The sequence below is a fragment of the Drosophila rhopaloa genome, unplaced genomic scaffold, assembly GCF_018152115.1.
Source record: "Drosophila rhopaloa isolate 14029-0021.01 unplaced genomic scaffold, ASM1815211v1 contig_115, whole genome shotgun sequence".
Classification (NCBI taxonomy): domain Eukaryota; kingdom Metazoa; phylum Arthropoda; class Insecta; order Diptera; family Drosophilidae; genus Drosophila; species Drosophila rhopaloa.
Window position 1 is genome coordinate 8,436,746 of NW_025334990.1, and position 23,738 is coordinate 8,460,483.

General features: G+C 37.2%; 1 protein-coding gene across 2 annotated transcripts in view; it reads right to left on the bottom strand.

Annotated features, from left to right (window-relative positions):
• Window positions 1-23,738, bottom strand: part of LOC108053771 — a 52,899-nt gene that overhangs the window by 8,719 nt on the left and 20,442 nt on the right. The window contains exon 1 of one of the 2 annotated variants that reach the window (XM_044461850.1): window positions 13,022-13,404. The exons of the other annotated variant lie outside the window; for it this stretch is intronic. Within the exon in view, the coding sequence (XP_044317785.1) occupies window positions 13,022-13,024 (3 nt within the window). The 5' untranslated portion in view covers window positions 13,025-13,404. Of the gene's footprint in view, window positions 1-13,021; window positions 13,405-23,738 lie in introns of those variants that run through there. 2 annotated transcript variants of the gene reach the window in all.

Below are 23,738 nucleotides of genomic sequence, written 5' to 3' on the forward strand. Positions count from 1 at the left end.
AAAAACGAAATACGAAATACGAAAACCCAAGCCTCTCGCATACGAAATTGTGCAGCTGTGCATAGTTTTCAAATCAAAGCCCGAGACTTTGTGACAGTCGTAGATATCGTCAAGTCAAATGGATTACCTTTATCTTCGATTCCCATGCGCCGCACACTCCCCCCCAAAGAAAACAATTGGAGCAGTCTGCATTTGTTTACAAATGTACATACATATAGTATACGGCTTGTGTTTCGACTCAACTTTCTTGAGCACACCCTAAAAACATGGCTGACAAGTTCATTACTCTGCTCCATCCATCCACAATTGCCACAAACTTTGCCGAGCTGCTGCTGCTAACTGCCTTATATGGGTCCCCACCAATTGTTATTGTCTTTATGCCATTCGTAGAATGAAAATTGGTTTGTCACTCGACTTGCTAAATGAGTATGGTACATGAGAACAACATTCAGCGATCATAAAATCGCTTTGCGGCGTGTTTTGAATAGCTGCATAGATTCTATGCAAATTATGTAAGATTCAAAGAAGTTAATATGGAGTATTTTGAAATCTAGATTGAGGTAAATTAAAAGAACTTGATAGTTAAGTACTTTTTCTGAAGCAAAGAAAACTCCCACTTTTAAGAGTCTTCTATTTTAAAAACTTCTATAATGTTTAGTAAGCCCCAAGTTGTTTTGTTTCTAAACAATGCTTTCTAAAGCTTTTCAAATACATTTTTGAGGCGTAGGTATTTTCGAGTTGTAGCTCTTGATGTGGGTTAGCCTTTAGCTGCCATTGCTGCATGTACCCAATTGGATTGTTATTATTATTATTTATAACTCTCTAACCGGGCAGAGTGAAAAGCCCCGTAAAAAAAAGGAAGAAAGAAAAGAAAACAATTCTAGGCGGTTCAGACGAGTTCAGTTGTGGGCATTTGCGGCATTTTTGGTTTAGTCATTTTCCAAAAATTCATTTGAATATCGAAATTGTTTAAGTATCCATATGTGCTTGTGGCGGTCGACTGCCTAAGTGTGTGTGTGTATCTAATTTCTATTTGTATTGGGCATTAATGCTTTTCGACTCTCGCCGCTTGTACCCCCGCCCCAGACAAAAAACTTCTTTATAATCGCATCAAGTCATGATTGCGCCCCAACTTCGAATCAACTTTGGTTTTTTTTTTCTTCTTTTTTTTTCCTTTTAAATGTATTTTTGTTGTAGCTGTTGTGTGTGGCACTTGAAGGCGTTCAAAATAATTTCTGGTTCCATTTAAGTTGGACTTAAAACGAAAACTGAAAACTGAAACTCTTCAAGTAGACAACAACTTGCCCGAAAAATCCGAATAAAAAAAATAAAGAAAGCCCTTCCCCGCTCTTGAGGTTTCTCGACTTGTTTCTCTTTTTTTGGCATTAATTGTTCCATGAACCGAATCTAAGATTGATTGAACGAGTTGAACGAACCGAGAGAGTCGAGTCGTCCCGCAATGTAAATTATGGCACTGCGATTACCATTAGAGGCAGAATGAGTCGGGTCTTCGACTGCGAATGAGATGCGAACCATTTAGAATGATTTGTGCTGCGATCTCCGGTCTTTTTATATGTATAATATTATAATATATCGACGATTCACTCTGGGGGGACTTTGGGCCAATGGCAACATATCGCCGCTAACCACGCCCAAATGGCAGCAAGTAGCCGACGCCCTGTCATGTCGCAATGCGCAATAATAATTACAAATGATCAGATGTCAATTTTTATGGCGATATTATTTTACAGCCTGCCCGCTGGCTGGAGTTTCTTAAACAAATGAAATTTATTGTTAACGGTTAGTGACCCGAATTACACGTATCGCTTATTTATATCTGAGGCGATCCGATGGATGTGTATGTGGCATGTATCTTTAAGTAGCAAAGGCAACAGCAACAGCAACAGCTCTCCGACTCTGACTCTGACTTGGCCCCTTAAGCGTTTTAATTGCGCCAATGCCCGATCGGACAGATCGACCGACTGACGACCGACGACCGCCTACAACTACAACTTGAGCCACAAAGCTCGAAGCGGCGATAATGTATCTTTGTATCTGATCTTAATGTGCTCAGAGCTCAGAACTCAGAACCCAGACTCGCATGAGCGTTAATAAGTACTTGCTATATAGTCTCCATTGGGAGCTGAATTGATCAAATGAAATGAACACGGTCATTATAGGAATTCAACTGGAGGCTATGCCCATTCAAACGAGGGAAATATGCAAAGAGCTTGGGTAGGAGAAAGTCTCGAATCAAACCACAAAGATAATCTTAAATAAATCTTGAAGTATTTCCATTATTTCAACCCAATTAAAATTACAGATAAGGATAAAACAAATTCAGCAGCTGTTAAACAGAAAAATGGTCTACATTTTTTGAAGAAACTTTTAATTTAATCTATAGACCTATCCTTCCTTAACTTATGTAAATAGGCTTTCAGCCAAACTTACAAAACAAAATGTTTGTTAATTAACCGACAATTCTTGTTTTAGAATCATCTTATTAGAGCAAGGTTTTAAGTGCTTACTAAATAGCCAAACAAATTTTGAATTTAACTTGTCCCTTTTTAAATTCACTACCCACTCTTCTTTGTATCAATTTCCTTTACAACCAAATCATCAGAAAGTTGGCTTTAAATAAATCCTTGGCAACCTAATCAGACAGCCAAGATTAAAAGCATTATTTTAATTCAAATCCGTAACAAATTTCAATTAAAACCAAAAATAATAGAATCCCTGCTTCCCTTTCATTAGAATCCCCTTGGAATAAGTGCACAATCCAAGCCCCTGCCACCACTCAATTGACAAATGCTAATTCTCGCCTTTCAAGATACATTTTGCATTTGGCACTTGAGTTATGCCAAGGCATTAATTCAATCCATGAGCATGAATGTTATTCATTCCGAGCGAATGAAAAAGTAGCCACGCACATTACTTGCAGCGTTTGTCAACCCGGGTAGGAGCATAGATATACATCTGTTTATCTGGCGGATTGCCTTCTGAACTCATTGCTCACTTGGTCCGCCCCATTCCTGAAACTCAGCGTTTGTTCTTTATGATTTTGCACGTACGAATGGCTCCTGGGAAAAAGGAAATTCAGAGCGGGCCGGCGGAAACTGCAGCTGGGTCAGATTGTGTATTGTGTATTGTAATCTGGCACAATTAATATCTCATAAATATCGCATGGCTTTGCAATTCGCCTGTGTATCTCTGGCGGTGCAATCGCAATTTAAATGTTTGACTTGGGCCCGTTTATTCACTTATCAGGCGGCTAAAGCCAAAGGAAGAAATTAATTTAATTGCGCATAAAGTACAAAATTGTTTAATTATGCCAAACAGACGACGCAGCAACGGAAAATGTGTTAACTAATTCTAGGTAATTTAACCAAATGCTGATAAAAGCGAAACCAAACCAAAAGCAAGCCGAATGGAACGCGAAGAGAAACGCTCCCATTTGGCATTGTTGACGCCTTCTTTGTATAGTTTATAACTTTTTATTTTTTTTTTTTTTTGTTTCGTGTCTAATTTACGTAAATTGTTGGAAAAGAGCGGGTGTGCCATCATATATCCCTGGGATGGGTGCGTGAGGTAAGCCATCTTAGACTTGGACTACAATACACAAAGACACCGGAAACCCCGTTCCACGAACAACCTGATTGTGGAATATTTTTTTAATTCACCTTTAAAGTGTGCAACAAGCGTATTAGAAATTCGTTGAAACATTATCTCATTTTGCCATAGCATTTCCATTCCCATTTGGGGTTTAACTATTAATTAGACACACACATTTACCCACATGGTGTCCGGTTTCAGTGATTTGCTGAACAAATTTACTTAAGCATTTGATTAGGCCCAATTGATAGTAACACAAAAACAAATACGCACTCATAAAGATATGTACAAACACACACATTCATATGGAGGCATGTCTATGAAGACTGGGTGCAGTCATGAGTATCCAAAAATAATCACCTGGGCCTTATCGAACTAAATAAATATTAAATTGTAATTAAAGTCATGGGAACGAATGGCTCGGAAATGTGTGTGTTTGCCTAGCTAGGTCAACAACAACAAAATGTTAAGACTACACATAATTTAAAGCTCTTTTGTTTATCGATGTCACACACCTTGGTGTATTTGTATCTGTAATTGATAAATAAGTCGTCGAGACTTTGCCTAGCATTAACTCAACTGATATTTAATTGCTAATTGCATCGTTTAGGGTGCTTACGACTTTCCAGGCACTATCAATAAACTAAACTAAGTACCTTTGATAGATAACCTTAATTAAGCTGTCCGGCAAATCGAATTCTTTGCATTTCTTTCAAGTGACAAAATAGCCAAAGGCGCCCACAATGAAAAAACCCCACATGCAAAAGCTACAAAAAAAATATACAAAATAGCAAAAATCCAAAAAAAAAAAAATAGAAACCACAAAACAACGAAAAATTTGTTTGTAGTGCACACCTGGACGCAGTTGGGTATCTAGATACTAGAATCTAGTCTGCCCGGCAACAACAGCCAAATCCATTGATATCGAACTGGAGTTTTGAGTTTTGAGTTTGGGGTTTGGGGTCGTGGCTGTAGGTCCAGTATCTGCATCTGTGCCCGAATTTCCACCTCTGCACGACCCCCTCCCCCCCTCCATGCTTTTTTTTCGCTCCACATCTCTCAATTATTATGCGCAAGTGTGACGCATGAATCATACTTATAACCCATATAACCTATATAGCCATTTATTTGTGGCTGCCGCGGTTTGCCATTTGCTCGAAAAGTCATGCGCTTTAAATTTTAATAAATTAATTTTTGCCTTTTTCTTTAGTTGCCTTCGCTGGGTGACTACCTCTAGTATAGATCGATATGCATATATGCCTTAAATGTGACTGGTCGGGCAATTAGTCGGGAAATACAAATATACATAAGTGTGCTCTGAAAGATTCCCAGTTTGGCTGGCGCATTTATAGGGCGCATTTGTCTCCCGATACGAATGCAAATCTTCTATATTTATGCATAATTAATTATCTAAAAAAGAATAAATAAAATCTTCAATTGCATAAAAACAAAACATTTTTTAGTTACCAGACAATGTCCTGTTAAATCTTTTCATTATTTACACATTAAAGTATGATATTTAAAAAGTGCTTTTCAACTGAAAATTAGCCAATACTTTCCACAGATTAAATAAACTCGTAATCAATCGCATATGCACAAACATCAGATGATGAATAGTTGTTTGCCTAATCGAATACCCAAATCAACTGTCAAGCCTCAAATTAGTCGGTAAAAAAGGAAGCCGGCGAGCAAACAACACAAACTTCGAGCTCAAAATCTTTACCGGGGTGTGTGTAGTTTGTGATGTTCCTCCTTTTTGTTTTAAATCAATGCCAAATGGATGACCGACCGGAGAATATATACGAAATTCAGCATAAAAAATGCTGACGACATTTTTAATCCTAAAATCGAGACTAAAGTCAGAGGGAATTTGAAGGTGGGGGTGTGTGTGTGTGTTGGTTCGTGATCAAATCTCCGATTTTAACGCGCATACCTGCGTGGCGACGATCGTGCGATCGCATCGCGGACTCGTATTAAAATATATAACATCCTCTGCCCACTCCCCCGCACTTCCAGTGCATATAACCCCCCCTCCCCCCATCGTTTTTTGAATGGAATGGAACCCTAACTGAAATTGTAGAATCAAGATTAGGTTTTAATAATTCCAAGTGAGTCGCTCTGGCTTCCTCTTCGACTCAAAATGTATCTGTCGAAGTTACCAAAAACTGAGACGTGTGAGGGATTAGCAGTCTGTGTGTGTATATGTCAAAATATCTCTCGATTGTCTTTAAGTAAAAACTGAAATCATGTTACTTTCGGTTTGGTCCCATTTTCCCTCTGACAAATTCGAAAGAAATTAAACAAGCTAAGCTATATCGGGGGTAATATAAAGGGTGTGCGAGACGAAAGGAAGTGGTGGCAGCAGTGCGCAAGCGATTTGGGCTTCTCTTCGCATCGAGCTATTAAAATACAGAACACACCCAAAAAATATTTTAACGACAGCAGAAACAATCAAAACCAAGCAGAAGACCGAGGCTCAGAAACGTAGAGGGAATGGGACTGGGACTCAGACTCTGATGATGATGATGACAAAAGGCAGATCGGGGTGACAGCGCGATTTATGCTTAAATGGTACGCGTTGAAGCATAAGTTATGCCACGGCGAAGAGAACAAAAGTATCTCACAGATACAGATAGCCAACTGCAGGCAACAGTAATTGCCAGATCCAATCATTATTCTGTACATCTGGAATCAGAGTAGGGAATCTTAGAGTATCTTGAAGGTACTTAGATTGTTAAAAGAAGTAATTATCTCTAAGATAGCTAGAGGATGACTGCCAAAGACTTCCTAGTTGGGCATTGTCTTAAGATTCTTTCAATACCAAATGTGTTTGCAGATTACTTTTTTACTTTCTTAAGGTATCTTAAAGATACTTATACAAATACTCAGAATAATTCAAAAATACCATGACCCATTTTGTTATCTTGTTTAACTGTATGCAACAACATTTACTTCTCTTGATAAACATCCCTAAGGTAGTTCAGATTACATACTCTAAATATTCTAATAAATATCTTGAAGATACGATTTAATTTCATAAACAGTATTCCACAAACACAACCGCCCCTTCCAAGTTTTTTTCATAGACTTTTCGGGAACTTTTTCAAAACTCTAGCACATGAATTAGCTCCAAAGGACAAATGGCCTTCGGCTGAAGTATTTCTTGAGTTGAGTTTTGAGTCCATATCACACAGCTGTCATTATTCCAATAACTGGTTGGACATACAGACGCACACATTCGACATTGCAAGGCAAATAAAAAACCCCAGCAATGCGCAGTTGTTCAAAATGTACAAAAGGAACAGAGGAACTCGAACAACCACACACACACACACACTCTGGCACACTCATAATCACAGAAAGAGATGGATAATTCGAGTGGGAAAGAGAGCGAGCGAGGCTCACTATAAAATGTTAATCCTATTTTATTAAGTGCACGCCATGCGAAATTCTGAATTCCCGGCCACGACAATGAAGATCATTATGAGGATGATGACGCCGCCGTCGACAACCCCTTTTTGGTGCTCTGGCAGCCCTGGCTTTGCTCTTTTTCACCACTAACTGGATGCCAAAGACCCGCTCCCCTATATTTCGCCCAAACCATATATCAACATTAGCTAATCTCGGTATCAAATGAAAAAAAATAATTCCTATTAATTTTGCGAAACTTCAAACGCAACTGAAGGGTATTCGGGTAAAAAAAAAAAAAAAAACGACACCAGTTCAATGTGGGCCAAGTTTTGAGTTTCTGACATCTGTGCGAGAGTTCTATTTGATCTTGGGTTGGATTTAATGGATTTAAAATGCAAGCTGTGACTTCATAGTAATAATTATTATATTTCACACTGTTGGTAAAAATGACATTGAAAAGCAGAGGCTAACAAGACATTTCGTTTTTGAATACAACTATAATAGACTAAATGACTTTACAAATGGCATAAGATTATTAAAAAATAATTCAAAACATTTTCTAATTAATTAAACAATTTAATTATTACATATGTATATTTTAGAATATGACATATTTAAAGATGTTCCAAGTTTCATTCAGTATTCTTGATTTGTAATAAAAACTACTCAATTTAAGTTTATTTTCATCTAGCCAACTCATTATTTTATTGTTAATAAATTGATTCTAGTTAAATTATAGAATCTGCCCACTTTGCAGCCATTTCGAAAACAGCTTGTTTAATTGTTGTATATCTAAAGATGTTCTGAATTTGGCTTAGTATCCTTGATTTTTAATAAAACCAACTCAACTCAAGATACTTTTCTTGTAGTCAACTCATCTTTTAAGTGTTAATAAATTGATTCTAGTTAAAATACGAAAACTGCCCACTTTTCGGCTCCCTTTTTCCACTTTCAGTCATTCTTTCGAAGACAGCTTTTTTTTGGGGCGTTGTCCCATCGGCTACCTGGGATGATTTATTTTGTCTTGTGCTGATCATTATTTATGAACATTATGAAGATTTCAAGGCAATCGAAATGTGCTCTCATCACTGCCCCGAATAATATTGATATTTTTCGGGCCAAACAATAAGCAGAAAATGCGTTTCCATTTCACGATTATTGTGACTAATTGCGTTTGATTGTCAATTGGTTTGCATGTTGCAGACAAATAAATTAATGGCCCACCAGAGGAAAAAACAGGGAGCAGGCAACTGGAGTTGAGCGGGTCTATGGCCCGCATGTAAACACATGGAAAAACTGCCGGCTTGGAAAATGCAAAGCCACGTATTTAGTGGCGTGAAAAGTTTACCCCAAAAACAAATTCAGGGGGGAAAAAGAGGGTGACGGATCGGGTTAAACGGCATAGAGAACATCCAATGCTCATATGGAAGAAAAACCAATAGGAGAGAGCAGCTTACTTACGACCCAGAACACGCCTGAGGGTACCATCATATTTATAAGTCGATTGCTATTAATTCGTTACTTAATTGCTCCTCTTATCGAGAGCCCGAGTCGCGTTCTTAGTTGGGGGAAATGTTTTGTATTTCATAGTCGCTCATTGAAAATAATTAAAATTAATTAAGACATTCTCCTCGGGCGCATGCATTGCCTAACCGTCGTGTATCTATAAATTTAAATCGTCTCTAATTGAGCGACTTTCGGGTGATGTCGCGGACTTTGGCTCTCGATATTCTCCGGAATTTGTATTTACCCAAAAAGTACATACATATATAGGAACACCCATGCGATGTTGCAATAACTAAGCCAATCCAGCCCAACTGACTGATTTGTCCGAATATTCTCGTCAGCGGCAATATCAAAAATATGAAACACGTGCATTGATTGATTGCCAGTTTATTGTCTCGACTTCAGGGGCCGGGGGATTAAGTCCCGAAACTGAAAAGACGTTTCTTTTTGGGAGGGGAGGTTACCCATTACCCATTGTGGATGAATGTTTCGCGGAGACAGTGATGGTCACGTGAGGCGGTCGCGTGTGGCCCGGAAAAGCGTGAAATCCCATTGGAAACGATTGTAACGAAGGCATAAGCTTAAGCATCATTACAAGTTGTTCATTTCGGGTTAGTCAAGTTTGATAAATAGCAATTGAAAATGGAGTTTCTGCAATTGTTAATTCAATTACAGGATGCAATCAGCAAAGGAAAAAAAAAGCATTGGGAATGAAATTGTCCTGGGAGATTTACAAATTTTGTTTTCCCACATAAAATAAATAGTTTTCAAATTGTTGTTCATTTAAATATTTTGTAATTTAAAATAAGATTAAGAACTCGGGTATAAAATATGTTTTTGGTAAAAGATTGTTGAAATTCTTAGTATTAACTCCAAAAAAGAAAATTTGTGTTAAAAGAAATTTAGTTTTCAAAAACTCGTTAGTCTCAACATTTAATTTTTAAATCTAAACTCAAGATTACATTTTAATTATAATTCTAATATTTTTTACTATTATTATTATAAAATATTTTATTATTTTAATATTTTTCCCAAGATCTGTAACTCACGCTGTCATCTTTAGGCCAGCAAGGATATGTCGATAGGTGAAATAAAAGCCCAAGGCATAAACGGCAACCACATAAGCATAACATAAGGTGACTCAACCTGAACCGGCTGTGGCTGTCGCCTGGCTTGACTGACTGACTGAGGAAGTGAGGTATTGACTGACTGATGGACAGATGAACAGATGGACAAGCATTGTTTGCGACGACCACTTTTCTTACACTTGCATTAATTTTCCGCTTTGGAAACTATGGAAAAACTATGTGAGTGATGGAACGAATTTGCATTCGACATTTGAGGCGTTCATAACCAGAGATGGAAACAAAAACCCTAGACCTAATATCAATATGGAAAATTCCTTAGCCAATAAAATATACAATTCCATGGAAAGCCTTTCAGCAATTGGCTTTTAAAGGGGATCGATCGCATTGGCTGTCCTCAGATGCCAAGTGTCGATAAATATACTAATTGTTTATTTTCATTTGATGCTTTTTAAATAATTATAAGCATAGAGCCAATAAATAAGACAACTTATTTTCAACGCCAAATGGAAGATTGAATAAGGGCGAGCAGGCAACCTTTCAATTTGAATTCCAAATCGAAATTTTTATGGCACTTGGAAATTAAGTAGTCAACCGCAGCTCTATACACACACATGGAATCAGATCAAATCCCATTCCAGATGGTGAAAATGAGCCGTAGAAGAGTTTCCAACCTCCCACATCCCTCAGCTCACAGATACTCGAATATGTGCTTTTGTGAGCATTAAAAATAAATTCAAATAATTGCCAATTCAATAGACAGCCAATAAAGAGGGGGTTGGCAGCTGACAATGCTATAAATGTGGTCGATTCGTATTCTCGCTTAACTGAATTGTACTAAGAGCTGGCAAAGATAAGAAATAAATTGAGGGTACAACTTAAAACCCTAATTTAAAAGATATATATCAGAATATTATGAGAAATATATATAGTTCACGTAGTGGAAAACATTCTATAAAGAATTATTGTTAGTAACTCAACGTATGGTACATTGAAATAAATGTTTAAGTACCGCCTTTTTAAAAACCCCATCAAATTCATTTCTTTGCTATTACACAATCCATGCTAAAACTGTCAATTTAATTATATTCTTTTACATATCGCCATTAGTTTTAGTATCCCATAAACCATTTTTCTTAGCCATTTCCTATTTTCAGTGAGTAGAATCCGCAGCGTGCCAAGCTGAAATATTAATTTATTATATGTATACAGCATCCTCGGAAAAAGCCTGCTATTTGGAATCGAATTAATGGGGGAGCTCTTCTGCGGCAACATGTTCCAAATGTGTAGCCAAGTAATTTTCAATTCGTATTGCTTATTACAGACACTTTTTGGCCAATTATGATTATGCCATATAAAATAGCGTATTCCACGATTATCGGCCACGAGTCTTGAGCATGTGTTGGTAAGAGTGGCAATTAATAAAACAAATGTGGTCGTTTCATCTCTCCTCCGGCCGTTCGAACATTTTGAGTGGAAACATATCGTGCACATTCTCGCCCGACTTTTCAATGTAAAAACCAAAGCAAATGCGGCAGGGAAAAGTTGCAAGAGGCGCACGCCCTGAATGAAAGCAGTGGAAAACGGAAAGGAAAATGCGGGGTGGACTATACACATATTGGGGAATATGATTTGTGTAAAAGTTTCGGCTGTGATTAAGCACTCGAAAAGTGTAATTGCAGTCGTGTGCGTGTGTGTGTGTATGCACTTAAAAATAGAAGCCCCCAACTAAGACCATAACTAAAGTCCATATGGATCTGAACGATCCGATCCGTACGATCTGGCGACGGCAGCTGGCGAAACTCGGAGAGAAAGAACTACGACGAATGCTTAAAGTCAATTTTTGAATAATTATGAATCGTTTTTCGCTTTCGTTGTTCTCTAATTATAACAACATCATAATCATAATCGTGATCATAATTTCATATTTGGCTGACTCTTCGCATTTTGCGGCGTTCTTAATGTGCCAAAAGTTTATTTGTATCCCGCCAACATCTACAGAAAGACACAGATACAAATGTATCCTCACATATGGCGCATCATTTTCAATATTTCTCAAACAAGCAAGAACCACACAATTTCTTCATTTTTGTTCATATTTTGCATTAAACACAATTAATTTGAAATGAAATACATAACCATTTGAAAAATGTAATTGCAATAAAAAGTTGAATAAGATTTTGCAGATGAATTATTTTCGAAAATGCTAGTTATATAAGAGTTCCGGTTTTATCAATTTTACTCTTGTTTTTTAGTTAACTTCCTCTGCTTATCTTTATTAGTCATATTATGGTTAGAATTTCGTTAATGCGAATTATGGGTCGTTTTATGTTCATTACAAAATTATCTCAAGCAAAGCTTAAGTGTCAGAGGAAAAATACTTCGGAAATCCCAAGGGATAACGATTGGAATTGGGCATATCCGCTGGCGATAGCTTGGCAATTTGGGATCCTCTACAATCTTGGATTTCTAAGAGTAGTTTATCGAATTCACTGGGACTATATTAGTTTGGAAACGGAAGTGATACGTCAATGGCTTAATTGTATAGTGTGCATATTGCTTTATGGCTCCCAGAGCAAATAAATCGCGAAACACAAATCAGAGTCGCCTTTTATGGGTGCAGTCGCTTAAGTTAAGCGAATAAGCAGCGCCGGAAATTATAGAAATTAGCGATGCCAATAATATTGAGCAGAAATTAATATGCAAGCAAAGAGATTAAGCTAAATTTATATGTACGTCGCAGCGTCGAGTGCGTGCCAAATAAAAAGTATTTGCCATTCTAAATCGGAATAATTCCATTGGTATCTCATTTTATTTTACTTTATAATATGCAATCTAACCCACACAAATGGCAGGTAAAGATACCAAGACATTTGTGAGTTGGCTAATGACTAAGACTAAGGAGTGTCAGTCAAGTCACACAAACTTGGCTAATAAAATAGAAATTAGCCAGTGCGCGCTGATTCATAGGGCATATGAAAATATAGTAACAGAACGTTTATATGGGCCAATAGTCATTTTAGAGATTTTTTATCGCAAACGTTCTTTTTTGTTATTTTCTAAAATATGTGATTTATTTTGGTAGTTTTGCAATACAAAAAGACACAACTAAAGGGACTAAGCTTTGGTTTATTCTGTTCAATATAAAAGGTCTATTATAAAAAAGGTTTATTTTTGTATTTTCTAATAAGTTTAGGAAGCAAAAATTGTGATAAACTTTTAATACAATACAATTGTACAAATATGAAGATGAAAACAAAGCCATAAGCAATTAGAGCCTTTCGTATTTTTGCAGTTTTTTATGTTATGATCTCTTTAAGAAATGTTCAACTTTATCTCTAAGTCCTAACCATAATTTTAAGCCTTTGAATAATACTTTGATTGTGGTATCCAAGTTTTATATTTACCATTTTGATTGTCTGTTTGTGTGTGTTTGTTTATCCTTTCCACAAATCCTGTGAAAAGTTTTTTTTTCTTTTTTGTTTGTTGATAATCCCAAAAGCAAGAGTTTAAGAGTTTTAAAAGTTTTTCGTTTTTGTTTTGTTGTTTTTTACGTAGTTTTTGCAACTAACTGCATATGTTCACATTGGTAAATTTGTTTTTATGTTGGTTTCTTGGTTATATTATCACTCGAGAACCGATTTAAAAGTGTTATTTAGTTGTGTGTTTTAATGGCGGGTTTTGGATGATTGATTAGGGAAAGAACGCCGGATGAGAGCCAAGAACGCTGGAATTTTGCCGCTGCGCGCGTTCGCACTGCTGCACGTTTAGTTACTGACTAAAGGGCGGGCAATTCAAAATTTTTTTAAAATCATCAGCGCTGCTCTGCCAGCGTCGACGCCGCCGTCGACTTTGCAGCGACAAACACACAACAACAACAACGAAAAACTAATAAAATCAATTTACCAACGCACACAGATACGGCGAGACCCGAAGAGCGGTGAGCGCGTTCGTGTGCGACTTCGTGAAATAAGCGAAGGAAAGGGAACATGCTGAAGAGCGTAATTCTCTCTTTGTTTCTATGGTGTGCGTGTGTTTGGCTTTGAATGTGGGCCAAAAGTAATCACAATAGCAGGCAATTGTACTTTAACTTGGGCTGATTGCCAACTCCGCTCTCTTTTTCTCTCCCATTCTGGCTCTCTTGAGGTGTGGGTGTCTGTGTGTGCACGCCAAATGTGTTAAGCAAAACAAAAAGGCAAAAATGCGGCTACAACAACAGCAACAGTGCGCTCTCCTCAAAATAAAACAACAAATGTTAAATCAGAATTATTTGCTTGGCCAGCAAAATATAATTCTTTTTCCAAAAAAAAAAGAAGAAAAAATCGAAGGATGTTGCAGCTGCATAGCATAATTTTGGGAGTTCTCAGGGACCCTCCCCCTTTTCTTTTTTATTCCTTACATAATTGCTCGAATTTCATAGCAAACGAATGAGAAGAAACGAAAGGAACCCTCATGTCAACGACCGTTATAACAGTTACCAACCCGTCCGTAATTACACACAAAAGTTCCATATCGCATATACATAAATCGCAATTAATCAAGTGCAAGCCAATGCCGCTAAAACTCCCCAGCCCGGCCATCGCAACCCTCCCTGAACCCGAACCTGAACCCGAAAACCTAAACCCTAACCCAAACCCAATTTCAATTCCAATCCAAATCCCAACAAGTTCAAAAACTCGACGTTTTGCGAACAATAATTACACCTCCCGTTCGCACTCACAGCATTTAGCCATGCTGCCATCCTGCTCGCACACTCTCACAAGCGGCTTCTACTAAAAATGTAATCATTATGCTTTATCGTGATAATCAGCGAAAGGCAGCAGTCGCAGTGGAAATCGCAGTTAGGAGGAAAGTTTTTATACCCGTTATGAATAGGGTGTCAAAGTGTATTTCGGGTATTCCTAAGTTTCACCGAGTTGAGTGACAGGATGTAAAGGATTATGCGGGGTTATGGTAAGGATACATTATAGAAAGTCATTTAATATGGGAACATTTTCAAAAAACTTGTTCTTTCCTGAAATAGGGGCAAATTTAAGATAATTAAGTAATTGATACAAATAATAGATAATATCTCACAAGCTTTTAAATATTTTGGTTCTTAAACCTATTTGGAAATAAACTTATCAAAGTGATCAAAAGTTACCAATATGATACGATGTGAATTGAAAAAATTTAAACCAAATATTTTAATTTAAAAAAATTAGTAGAGTTATCTTTTAAAAAGTTTTAAGCAATAATAAAAATGAGGATTTACGAAATACTAAGAAAAGGAAGTTTCAAAACTGGCTTTTAAATAGGGTGTACTAAAAAACGTTAAACTCTTTTAAATCAGGACAATAACCTAATAGCAGCTGCTGCCACATCTTACAGACCAAATAAAGTTTCATTGAACCTCTGACTAATTCATGGGTATCAAAGTGCTTGCTTCACTTACTCGAACGCAATCAAAGCTAGTATATAACAAAGGAAAAACCCTAGCGCAAATATACATTCGAACTAGCCAGTAGAGGGAGAGAGGGATATTGCAGGAGAGAGCGAGCAGGAGGAGCTGCTAGCATATCCAACTGGCAAACAAACAAACTAAATTACAACAATTCCAAAAATTTATAATTGTACTCAGGCGAACGAACACATACACACACACAAGTCAAGTTAGAAGTTGAGGAACCACCACCCAAGTCACCACCCCTTGATAAAAACCCCCCATCCAACCGTAATAATCATCATTGGCATCGGCATCATCATCTAGGTTTTTTGCCTTCTCGCCTTACAATTCGCCATGGAAAAGGAAAAGGGGCAAAAGGCAGGACCAACTAACAAAAAACCAAAAACGAAGGAACAACAACAAAAAAAGGCAGTTAAGTTAAAATGTACTTAGAGTTTAAGCGTAACCCCGAAATCCCAACCGAACCCGAAACGAGATTGTGTGTTTTAAGCGTTTTAGTTACCCCACACAGCCAGCCCATGCCACCCCTCTCGTTCTCTCTCTGATAACTTCATCCTGCTCGCTCCTTTGTTGTTGGCCGGCCTTTTGCAAAGTCAGCCATCTTGTGCGGCGTTATTAAATTTTATACAAATACTAAAAATGAAATCAAAATTTTCTTATTACAATGACTATTTTGAGACCATCCCCCATCCTTTCCCGCCTGCTGTCCTTTTCTTTTCTTTTCTGCTCGCCTTTTCTTATCCAACTTATTCCTCTTTGCCAACAGCTGTGCCTTGAGTCGATTCGGTCTTCTTTGAAGGGTGGAGGAGTACGAAGCAAGCTTTTGGATTTACCCTAACTTTTAGAGTTCTTAAATTCTGTTATAGAGTTTGTCAATTTCCAAAATTCAGTGAGCAATACATTCCATGTATGTACAAGAAGAATTATTGAAAGCCTTGATTGTGTGGTAGAGGGCAATTCAATAAGGCTCTCACACTTTTGATTCAATATTTGCAATTTGCACAAAAATATCTGATTTTAAACTTTGTTAAATATTTATATTTTGAAAGGTATTTTTTTATTTTTAATATTCTTAAAATATTGCTACAAACTTATTAAATTAAAGGGCATTGCATAAATCGGTGACTGTTGAAATTAAAGCCGATTCTATTCCTCGGTTCCCATTGCTGGCATTTTCTGACTGTGTGTGTGTTTAAATGAAATCGTACTTATGCCACTACTTATCGACTGCATTCATTGTTAAGACTACGTAAAACTTTTCAGTTTTTGGCTGTTGACCCCTCTGATCCCCCCAGCCCCCACCTGCTCAATACTCACCCCTTCCCACCCCCTTTCAATAGAGAAAACTTTCCCTTAGTGGAAGTCCTGTAAATGTCTGAGTAAAAATCCATAAAAATCAATTAGAAAATGTTCATTGCAAGGCAGGAAAATCATAGCCAGTCAGCGCAAATGTTTTACGACTTCCTGTGGCAACTAAAGAAATTTGAAAATTTTTGATTCTACCTACCAAAAAGCAGATACCAAAACAAAGTAAGCAACGAAGCTACCTGAGCATACTTAAAATTTTAATTAAACACTGCCAAGGCTGTGCCTAAACAAATCTATCCAGATAAGCCTGAAAACGAAGCGAAGAAACAAATGCCAAAAGATAGGATACGAGCGAAGGACAAGTGATGAATAATACCAATCACGTACAAGGAGGGGAGGGGAGGGGGGCCACCTTCGTGGCCTAATCAAAAGAGCATTGTAAACTAAGCCAAGACAAGATGAGAATTCCAATTCTGAAAGGATCGTCAAAGATCAGGCAGGGAACTCAGAATGCGTAATCTCACACCAAAATGCTGCAGCACACAAAAACAACAAATTAAGTGCCGGCACACACAGATACACTGCGCACACATATGAATGCATACGCTACACCTACACCACACCTTCGCATGCCTATCTACATAAATCTATGGAATGAAAACATTATTCATGCGTCCAAGATAGAAAGAATTGCACTGAGGAAAATACTATATATTTGTATTTCATACAAATTTTATTTTATCCGGGGTCCCTAAGTTCTTAACTGGTCATAACCAAGCAATCGCCGCGTTCTTAAAGAAATTTGTAATGTTAAAAAGTGGTTAGTAGTCTCATGTCGGTGCTAAATTTATAATGTAGTTCCCTGTTTTACCATTAAGGTAGTAGAAAGGTAGTATTTAATTTTACATGTCCTTTTTCTTATTCTGAAAACGAAAACAAAAATTTATAATGAAATTCCTTTGTTTAATATTGATTTATGTATATATTTTCTATTTCAGATCTTGAACATATAAGAAATGCATTCCCCGATAAATTACAAAACCTTTATAAATATTAAATTACATTCTGGAATATATAAAAGTAACACTATGAATGTTAAAATCATATTCCCGATTCGCAAAGAATTTTCCCCTGTGTAATAACGCAGAGAGTGATCCATTGGGAGACAATTAGTCGAGCTGGGACAGGCTTCCATCTCGCATCACCCGATAGCGAGTCCCTCGACTCACCCCTCACCTTTAAAAAAAAAACTTGCGTTAAAAGGTCAAGCCGACTCTTTGATATTGAAGCATTGATCTATTGTCCCTCCATCCATCCCTCTCGCACTCATTCGCTCAATCCAGTGTGTGTGCATTTTATACGCTTCGTTCTTAGTGCGATATTCCTTTTATTTCGTTGTTCTTTCGGGTTCGTAGGTTCTTTTTTTTAGTGAGTTGGTTCGTCAAAATGATTGATTTGTAGGTGATGAATTACAACAACCACTGAAAACTGAAATATCCGAGGCATTCTAAGGTTGGGTTAGTTAAGAGCAGGCCGACAGATAGATGGATACATGGATAGCCGGGATGGATGTGTGAGAAAGGTATGGGACATAGTGAGGATTAAATACGAAATTTTCCATTTAAAAATATCTCTCATTGTTCGCATTCGTTTTTTGTTTGGTTTTGTTCTCGGCTCTTCGTTTGCTCATTTCTTTTTTTTCTGGTCAGGGGGAGGCTTAAAACGTTTTCCATAGATAAATCTGATATCAGGATTTGGGAAAATTAATTATTGTAGCAATGCACATTTAACAATGACAATGTGGGAGAGTCATCTCCGAGGAACGAATGCCTGTCATTTAGTTGATGAAATTCTAGGCAGGGCCAAGGACTTCTTTCAAAACCGGGGATCTCAAGCTGAAGATAAGAAAGAAATCCCATTAGGTATGGAGAGTTTTCTTTCCTATCCTATGTAATAAGAACTTTTTTGAGTTCAAGGAAATTTTTAAGATAAACGATCAACTCTGATTTACATTCAAAAATCTTTCGGAAAACTGGATTCATTAAAGTAATTTAAGCATTCTTACTTTGATATTTGCTTTCAATAAGAGAGCATAAATCTTGTTCCCCTAACGAATTTCAATTGTTTCTTTTCCTGAACTTTGCACCATCCTGCCAGACCCTTCACACGCAGCACACTCTACAATCATTCCAGTTCAACAACTCAATTCACCGATCTCACTGAATTCACCCCACTCTATACTCTACTTTACCTCCCACCAGACGAATTCCAAATGGTCGCAACTAATTCGCACATCTTTCAGCAGTTTAATGCATCATTTCGGCATTTTGGCTTTTTCCTCACCAAACACGAATTCAAAATAGCTTTGGAAATATGTAGCAACCCCCTTCTGTCAAGGGTGTACTTCGCGGTTCGTGATGAAAACTGGGCGGGGAAATTGATGGAAAATTTGTTACCCATAAGACAATGGCTCTGATTTCTGTATAGCCAACGGAATGGAAGAGGGCGGTGTGCTGGGCGAGTTCTCAGAAAGTTCGTTAATAAAAATCTGAGGGCAATATCCAAATTCAAATGGCTTCATGGTAATCAAGAATTTTTGGCCCATTAATACAGTTATACAAAAACCCATAAACATACAAATATTCACATAGAATTGTGCATAGATATAATTTTGAATACATTAGATTATTGCCTTGGTTATTCCTTCCCCCATCATCATCATCATCAGCATCAGCGGCAACCCATTCTACTGTGTATCTCGGGGTAAATATCTCAACTCGGGTCTTTGTGTTTGTATCCGTATCTCAGTTTGCTCGCGCAACCCTGCAACTAAAAAGTATCTTTCTGTTGTGTCACTTTTTCCTTCAGCTTCTTGGCTAAATATGTAAATACATTTGCCTAACTTTAGAGCCGAGCTCTGTGAAATGTGATTTGGCAATCTCTCAATCTGCCGGGCAGTCCACAAAAGGGGGAAATTGAAATACGCTTTCAACGCCGCTAATATTTGAATTTCAAATGTCGAGCGAGTACAGTTCCCGACTAGACGACGTCTATAGATGCAGATGCGAAGATACATTTCATAACTTCGTCCACCACCCATATTCACCGACTGGCTTAAGTATTGTCATTGCCAGAAATTTGAATTTGCTTAATAATAACATAGTTGCATCCCCTGGATTTTAGAGTTCATATCTGTGTGAGGGTTGCAGCCTCCGCTGTGATTGCATTATTAGTAAAAATCAAGGGAAAGGGACACCTGTTCAAATGGTAATTTAATCTCCCTAGTCTAAAATGGAAACTGAGACACACTTCGGGATCGCACTCTTACGCATTTATAATCTGCAAACAATAGACTTATGGCAAAACAGCTGCGCAGTTTTTGCAAGGCGAAGGAAGACGGAAAACTAGTTCCTGAAACTACGCATATAAGGCAGATGGAACATGGGCAACAAAGACGCATTTTGGCTTTTCAGCCCGGAAAGGCAGGTTTTCACCGATTTACGTTCTGCGTTTAAGCCTACACTGAAAAAAAAGTCCATAAAGTTTCTTTATTCAAGATTATTATAAGCCACATTCTAAAGACCTTATAAAAGTGTAAAGGTTGGAATTGCTATATAAACCCAAACGAAAATCATTATGAAAGTTTAACAAAACTTTTTTAAAACCCGTTTTGTTTGTCATTAAATAAAATATAATTCACCTAGTCGATTAATACCAGATTATTAAATTAACACAAATCTTTCCCCGTGTACGTTTATCCTAAGAATGAGTCGCAAAACTGAGAAATGGAAATGGATTCCCCGGCATTAGACGCTCTTATTATATTCACTCCTGCGCCCTATTCATATTCCAACTCCTATTCCTATTCCTGCTTCTATAACCAAAACAAGGAAACCATAAACCATTAACATGAAAAAAAGGATAACGTGTTTCTTTTGTTATCTCTCCCCAGTCGCTCAGACTCAAAGTCTGTGTGTTTGCACAAGACGCAAAAAAATTTTTACCAGGAACATGATGAACTACAACAAAAATAAGAACAACAGAAAGAACTACAAATAAAACAAATCCAAATGGAACTCTGCCTCAAGGTACGAATCATATTGCTCAGGTAGTCAGCACTGAAATCGTTCTACGTTTTAGGATTTTAGGGTGTTCGACTTCAACTTGGTCTGAGTTTGAGCTCGAATTTAGTTTCGGTCTCAGTTTTGCGTGCGATTTTATTCTTATGGATTTATGAGACGCATAGTACAGTTGATCTCGGGATCGGAAATGCTATTTGATAGCAGACATAATATGAACCCTTGGGAAGACGACTGCTGGGCGTTTATTCAGGTTTAGTGAACTGAACATCATAAAACTGTCTTTCATGGTTTTTATTATTTTAGTATTGCCCGTTGGGATTATTAGGGGAAGAAAATATGATGATTTGTGTTTCATTGTAATAATTACAATACAACAATAATTGAAAATTTACCTGGGTTATTAAAATTATATAACAATTTAAATGTTTTGTTTGGTGAAAAACTTTTTATGTAAACAGCTCTAATATTGAAAGAAAGCACACATTATGCAAAACAACATTTTTATGTCGTGAATTAAAACAAAAGCTTTAAGATTACAAGCATCCCTATATTGATTTACATACGTTACATTTTGAGAATATATCCTCAAAATGGTAAAAAAAAACAGTTTTATAATATTTTTTACTTATAGATAGGGGTAAAATTGGGTTTTATACTACAAAGTTGTTGGAAAGATAGTCTTCAAATTAAAAGATCGAACTTTTGCAGATGGGGCTTAATGCATATTAATATCTTTAGTTGTGGTATGTACAACTATCTGATGTGCTCCTTTACATCCTTTAAGTTATCATTCCTTCTGTTTATGGGATGTCCTACATTGCACATTATTGCCCCACACTTTTTCTTTTGACATGTTTATGTTGCTATTCGTCCCGCCATTCCACTAGGTGCCTTCTCCATCTCAACATGTGTTCCCTGGGTCGCCAACTGTTGACATTTTACAGTTGTGGTCGCCGTGGCCGCTTCCTCTATCCCCGCCGCCTGGTCCTCTCTTATCAGCATCAGCAAAAGGAAAAGGACGAAAAGGACCACGCAATATTGTGACAGGCTGCAACACCTTTGGAACCGAATTGCGAACGAGCGGACATATGCCATTCGGCCCAATTTCAATATACTGCATATTTAGTGGCATTTAGCAGCCGCTGTCCCATATCCATAACCGTATCCTTATCCCGATATCCTGATCCTTAACCTGAAATTGAATTTGAACCCGAGTAGCAGTTTTGAACCTGACCTATGGCCACGTATACATATATATAGGTATATATGCACATGTTACTGACACGCACGACCGAAGAGCGAAAACAAAACAGAAACGAAAAGGAGGGGGGAGAAGGGCAAGGACAATCTGTCGCTCACCTTTTCGTAAAAGAGAGAGAGAAAGAGAGAGGTGGAGTGGGAGAAGGGATATGGACATGGACATGTAGACAGTGTGAAGAAGGAGTAAAGCATGGACTCGACTGCTGTCGCTTTCTCTTTTCCACTCATGACACTTGGCAGTCTCCCACTCTCTTTTACCGCCAACACGTGAGCAAATGTTATTGTCCTTTTTTGCATGCATGTGTGCTGATACGGCGGAGCGTGTCTGTGTGAAATCCACTGTGAGCTAGTGTGTGAATGTGTGTGCAGACCTCAACAGGTGTTATTGCCATTTGTTGTGACGGCTATTGCCCTTTTCCATGCTCTCCCAATTCACTAAAATTCATTAATGAAAATAGAAATTTTATATGAATTTCAAAGGACTAAAATACACGATTTTTTTAGCTGTCGATAAAAAAGAGTTCGAAATGGAAGAAAACTTCAAACCTTTTAAAAATTTAAAATAGAAAAAGAATTCCTTTTTTGCAAAACTTCAAAACTTTTTGAAAAAATTAGCTTTTTTCAAGTTAAAGTAAACTAAATTTGCATAATAGAAGAACCATGAGGACAATTTTTTCTATTTCAATTACTTATTTCAAAACGTATTTTAACGTTTTAAAAGCAAAGATTCGTCTCAAAGGAAAATGTATAAGCTTAAAGAGTTTGAGAGGTGTTCAATACATTTTAAAAAGGTTCATCAACAAGGCTCACCCCTCAAAACCCAAATCACTTCCATTAACATTTTCTTTCAATATTTCCCCTTTAAGAAAACAGCAATTCAAATTACGAATTCATTTTTATCAAATACAAAGTAAGTAACGAACAACAAAAAAGCAACCACATCGATTTAGCTTCATAAGAACTCCCATGTCTATTTTTTAACGAAAGCCAATGAAAAAGCAACAGAAATAGAAACAGCCGCCGCAGCAACAATAATAAAATCAAAATGGGCGCTAGAATAATGCATAAAAAAGTCTCAACAAGTCAGACAACTTTGCGCTAAGTACACAATACATCTTACACACAAAAACCTTCTATACGTACACATCTGCATCTATGTTTGTGTATAAATACATATATATAAGCAAGTAACCAAATAACCAAAAGCTGAGAACTGAAGCGAAAGAGTGAAAGACAAATTGTTTTCAAACGTCGTAATCAAGAAATGATTTCTTAAAATATGCGCGTTGTCGACTTTTTGAATTTCGGACCCATTACAATGGAAATGAAGGGAGGAAAGGGGAAAAGACAATGTTTTGACCAAGGCGAAGTTTTGAATACCCTATCAGGGTGGGATAACGAAGTTATACCTCTGATTCAGAAAAGATCCTTGCAAAAAAAAGTTGAGAAAAAGGAAGAAAAGTAATATATTAAAAAATATTTTAGCGCTAAAAGTGCTTAATAATTTATTCCTGAAATCAATGATATAGAGTTATTTTTAATTCAATCAGTTGCTTTTTACCTCACAGTAAATATATGTAATATAGTTTGTGCTACTGTTACAGGATTCTTACATCGTATTAATATGTAAGAATAGAAAATTATGATTAGACTTCTTTCAATTTATACACTTTTTAACTTAGCTTAATATACCTTATCAAACACAATAACTTTAAAAACCCAATTGAGACCTCAGGTTAGAGTATAGACAATAGGGAAAACCTCCAACGACAGTCGAAGATGAAGTCAGTTTAAAGAGATGGAGGCGTACAGGAAGCAAAGGGATGCGATGCGCCAAAGGGATGTGTAACGTGCAACGAGGTTTGGAATGCTTTGGACCCGTCCTTGCTGGGGCACGCGTTATGTTCCGGCTCTTGCTCGTCGGCTTTGGGGGTGGAGGTCTTGCTTCGGACGGATCATGCTAGTTACACATTAATAATACTAAGTCGAGAAAATTTGCGTGCTAGCGACAAAAAAAATGCAAGAAAT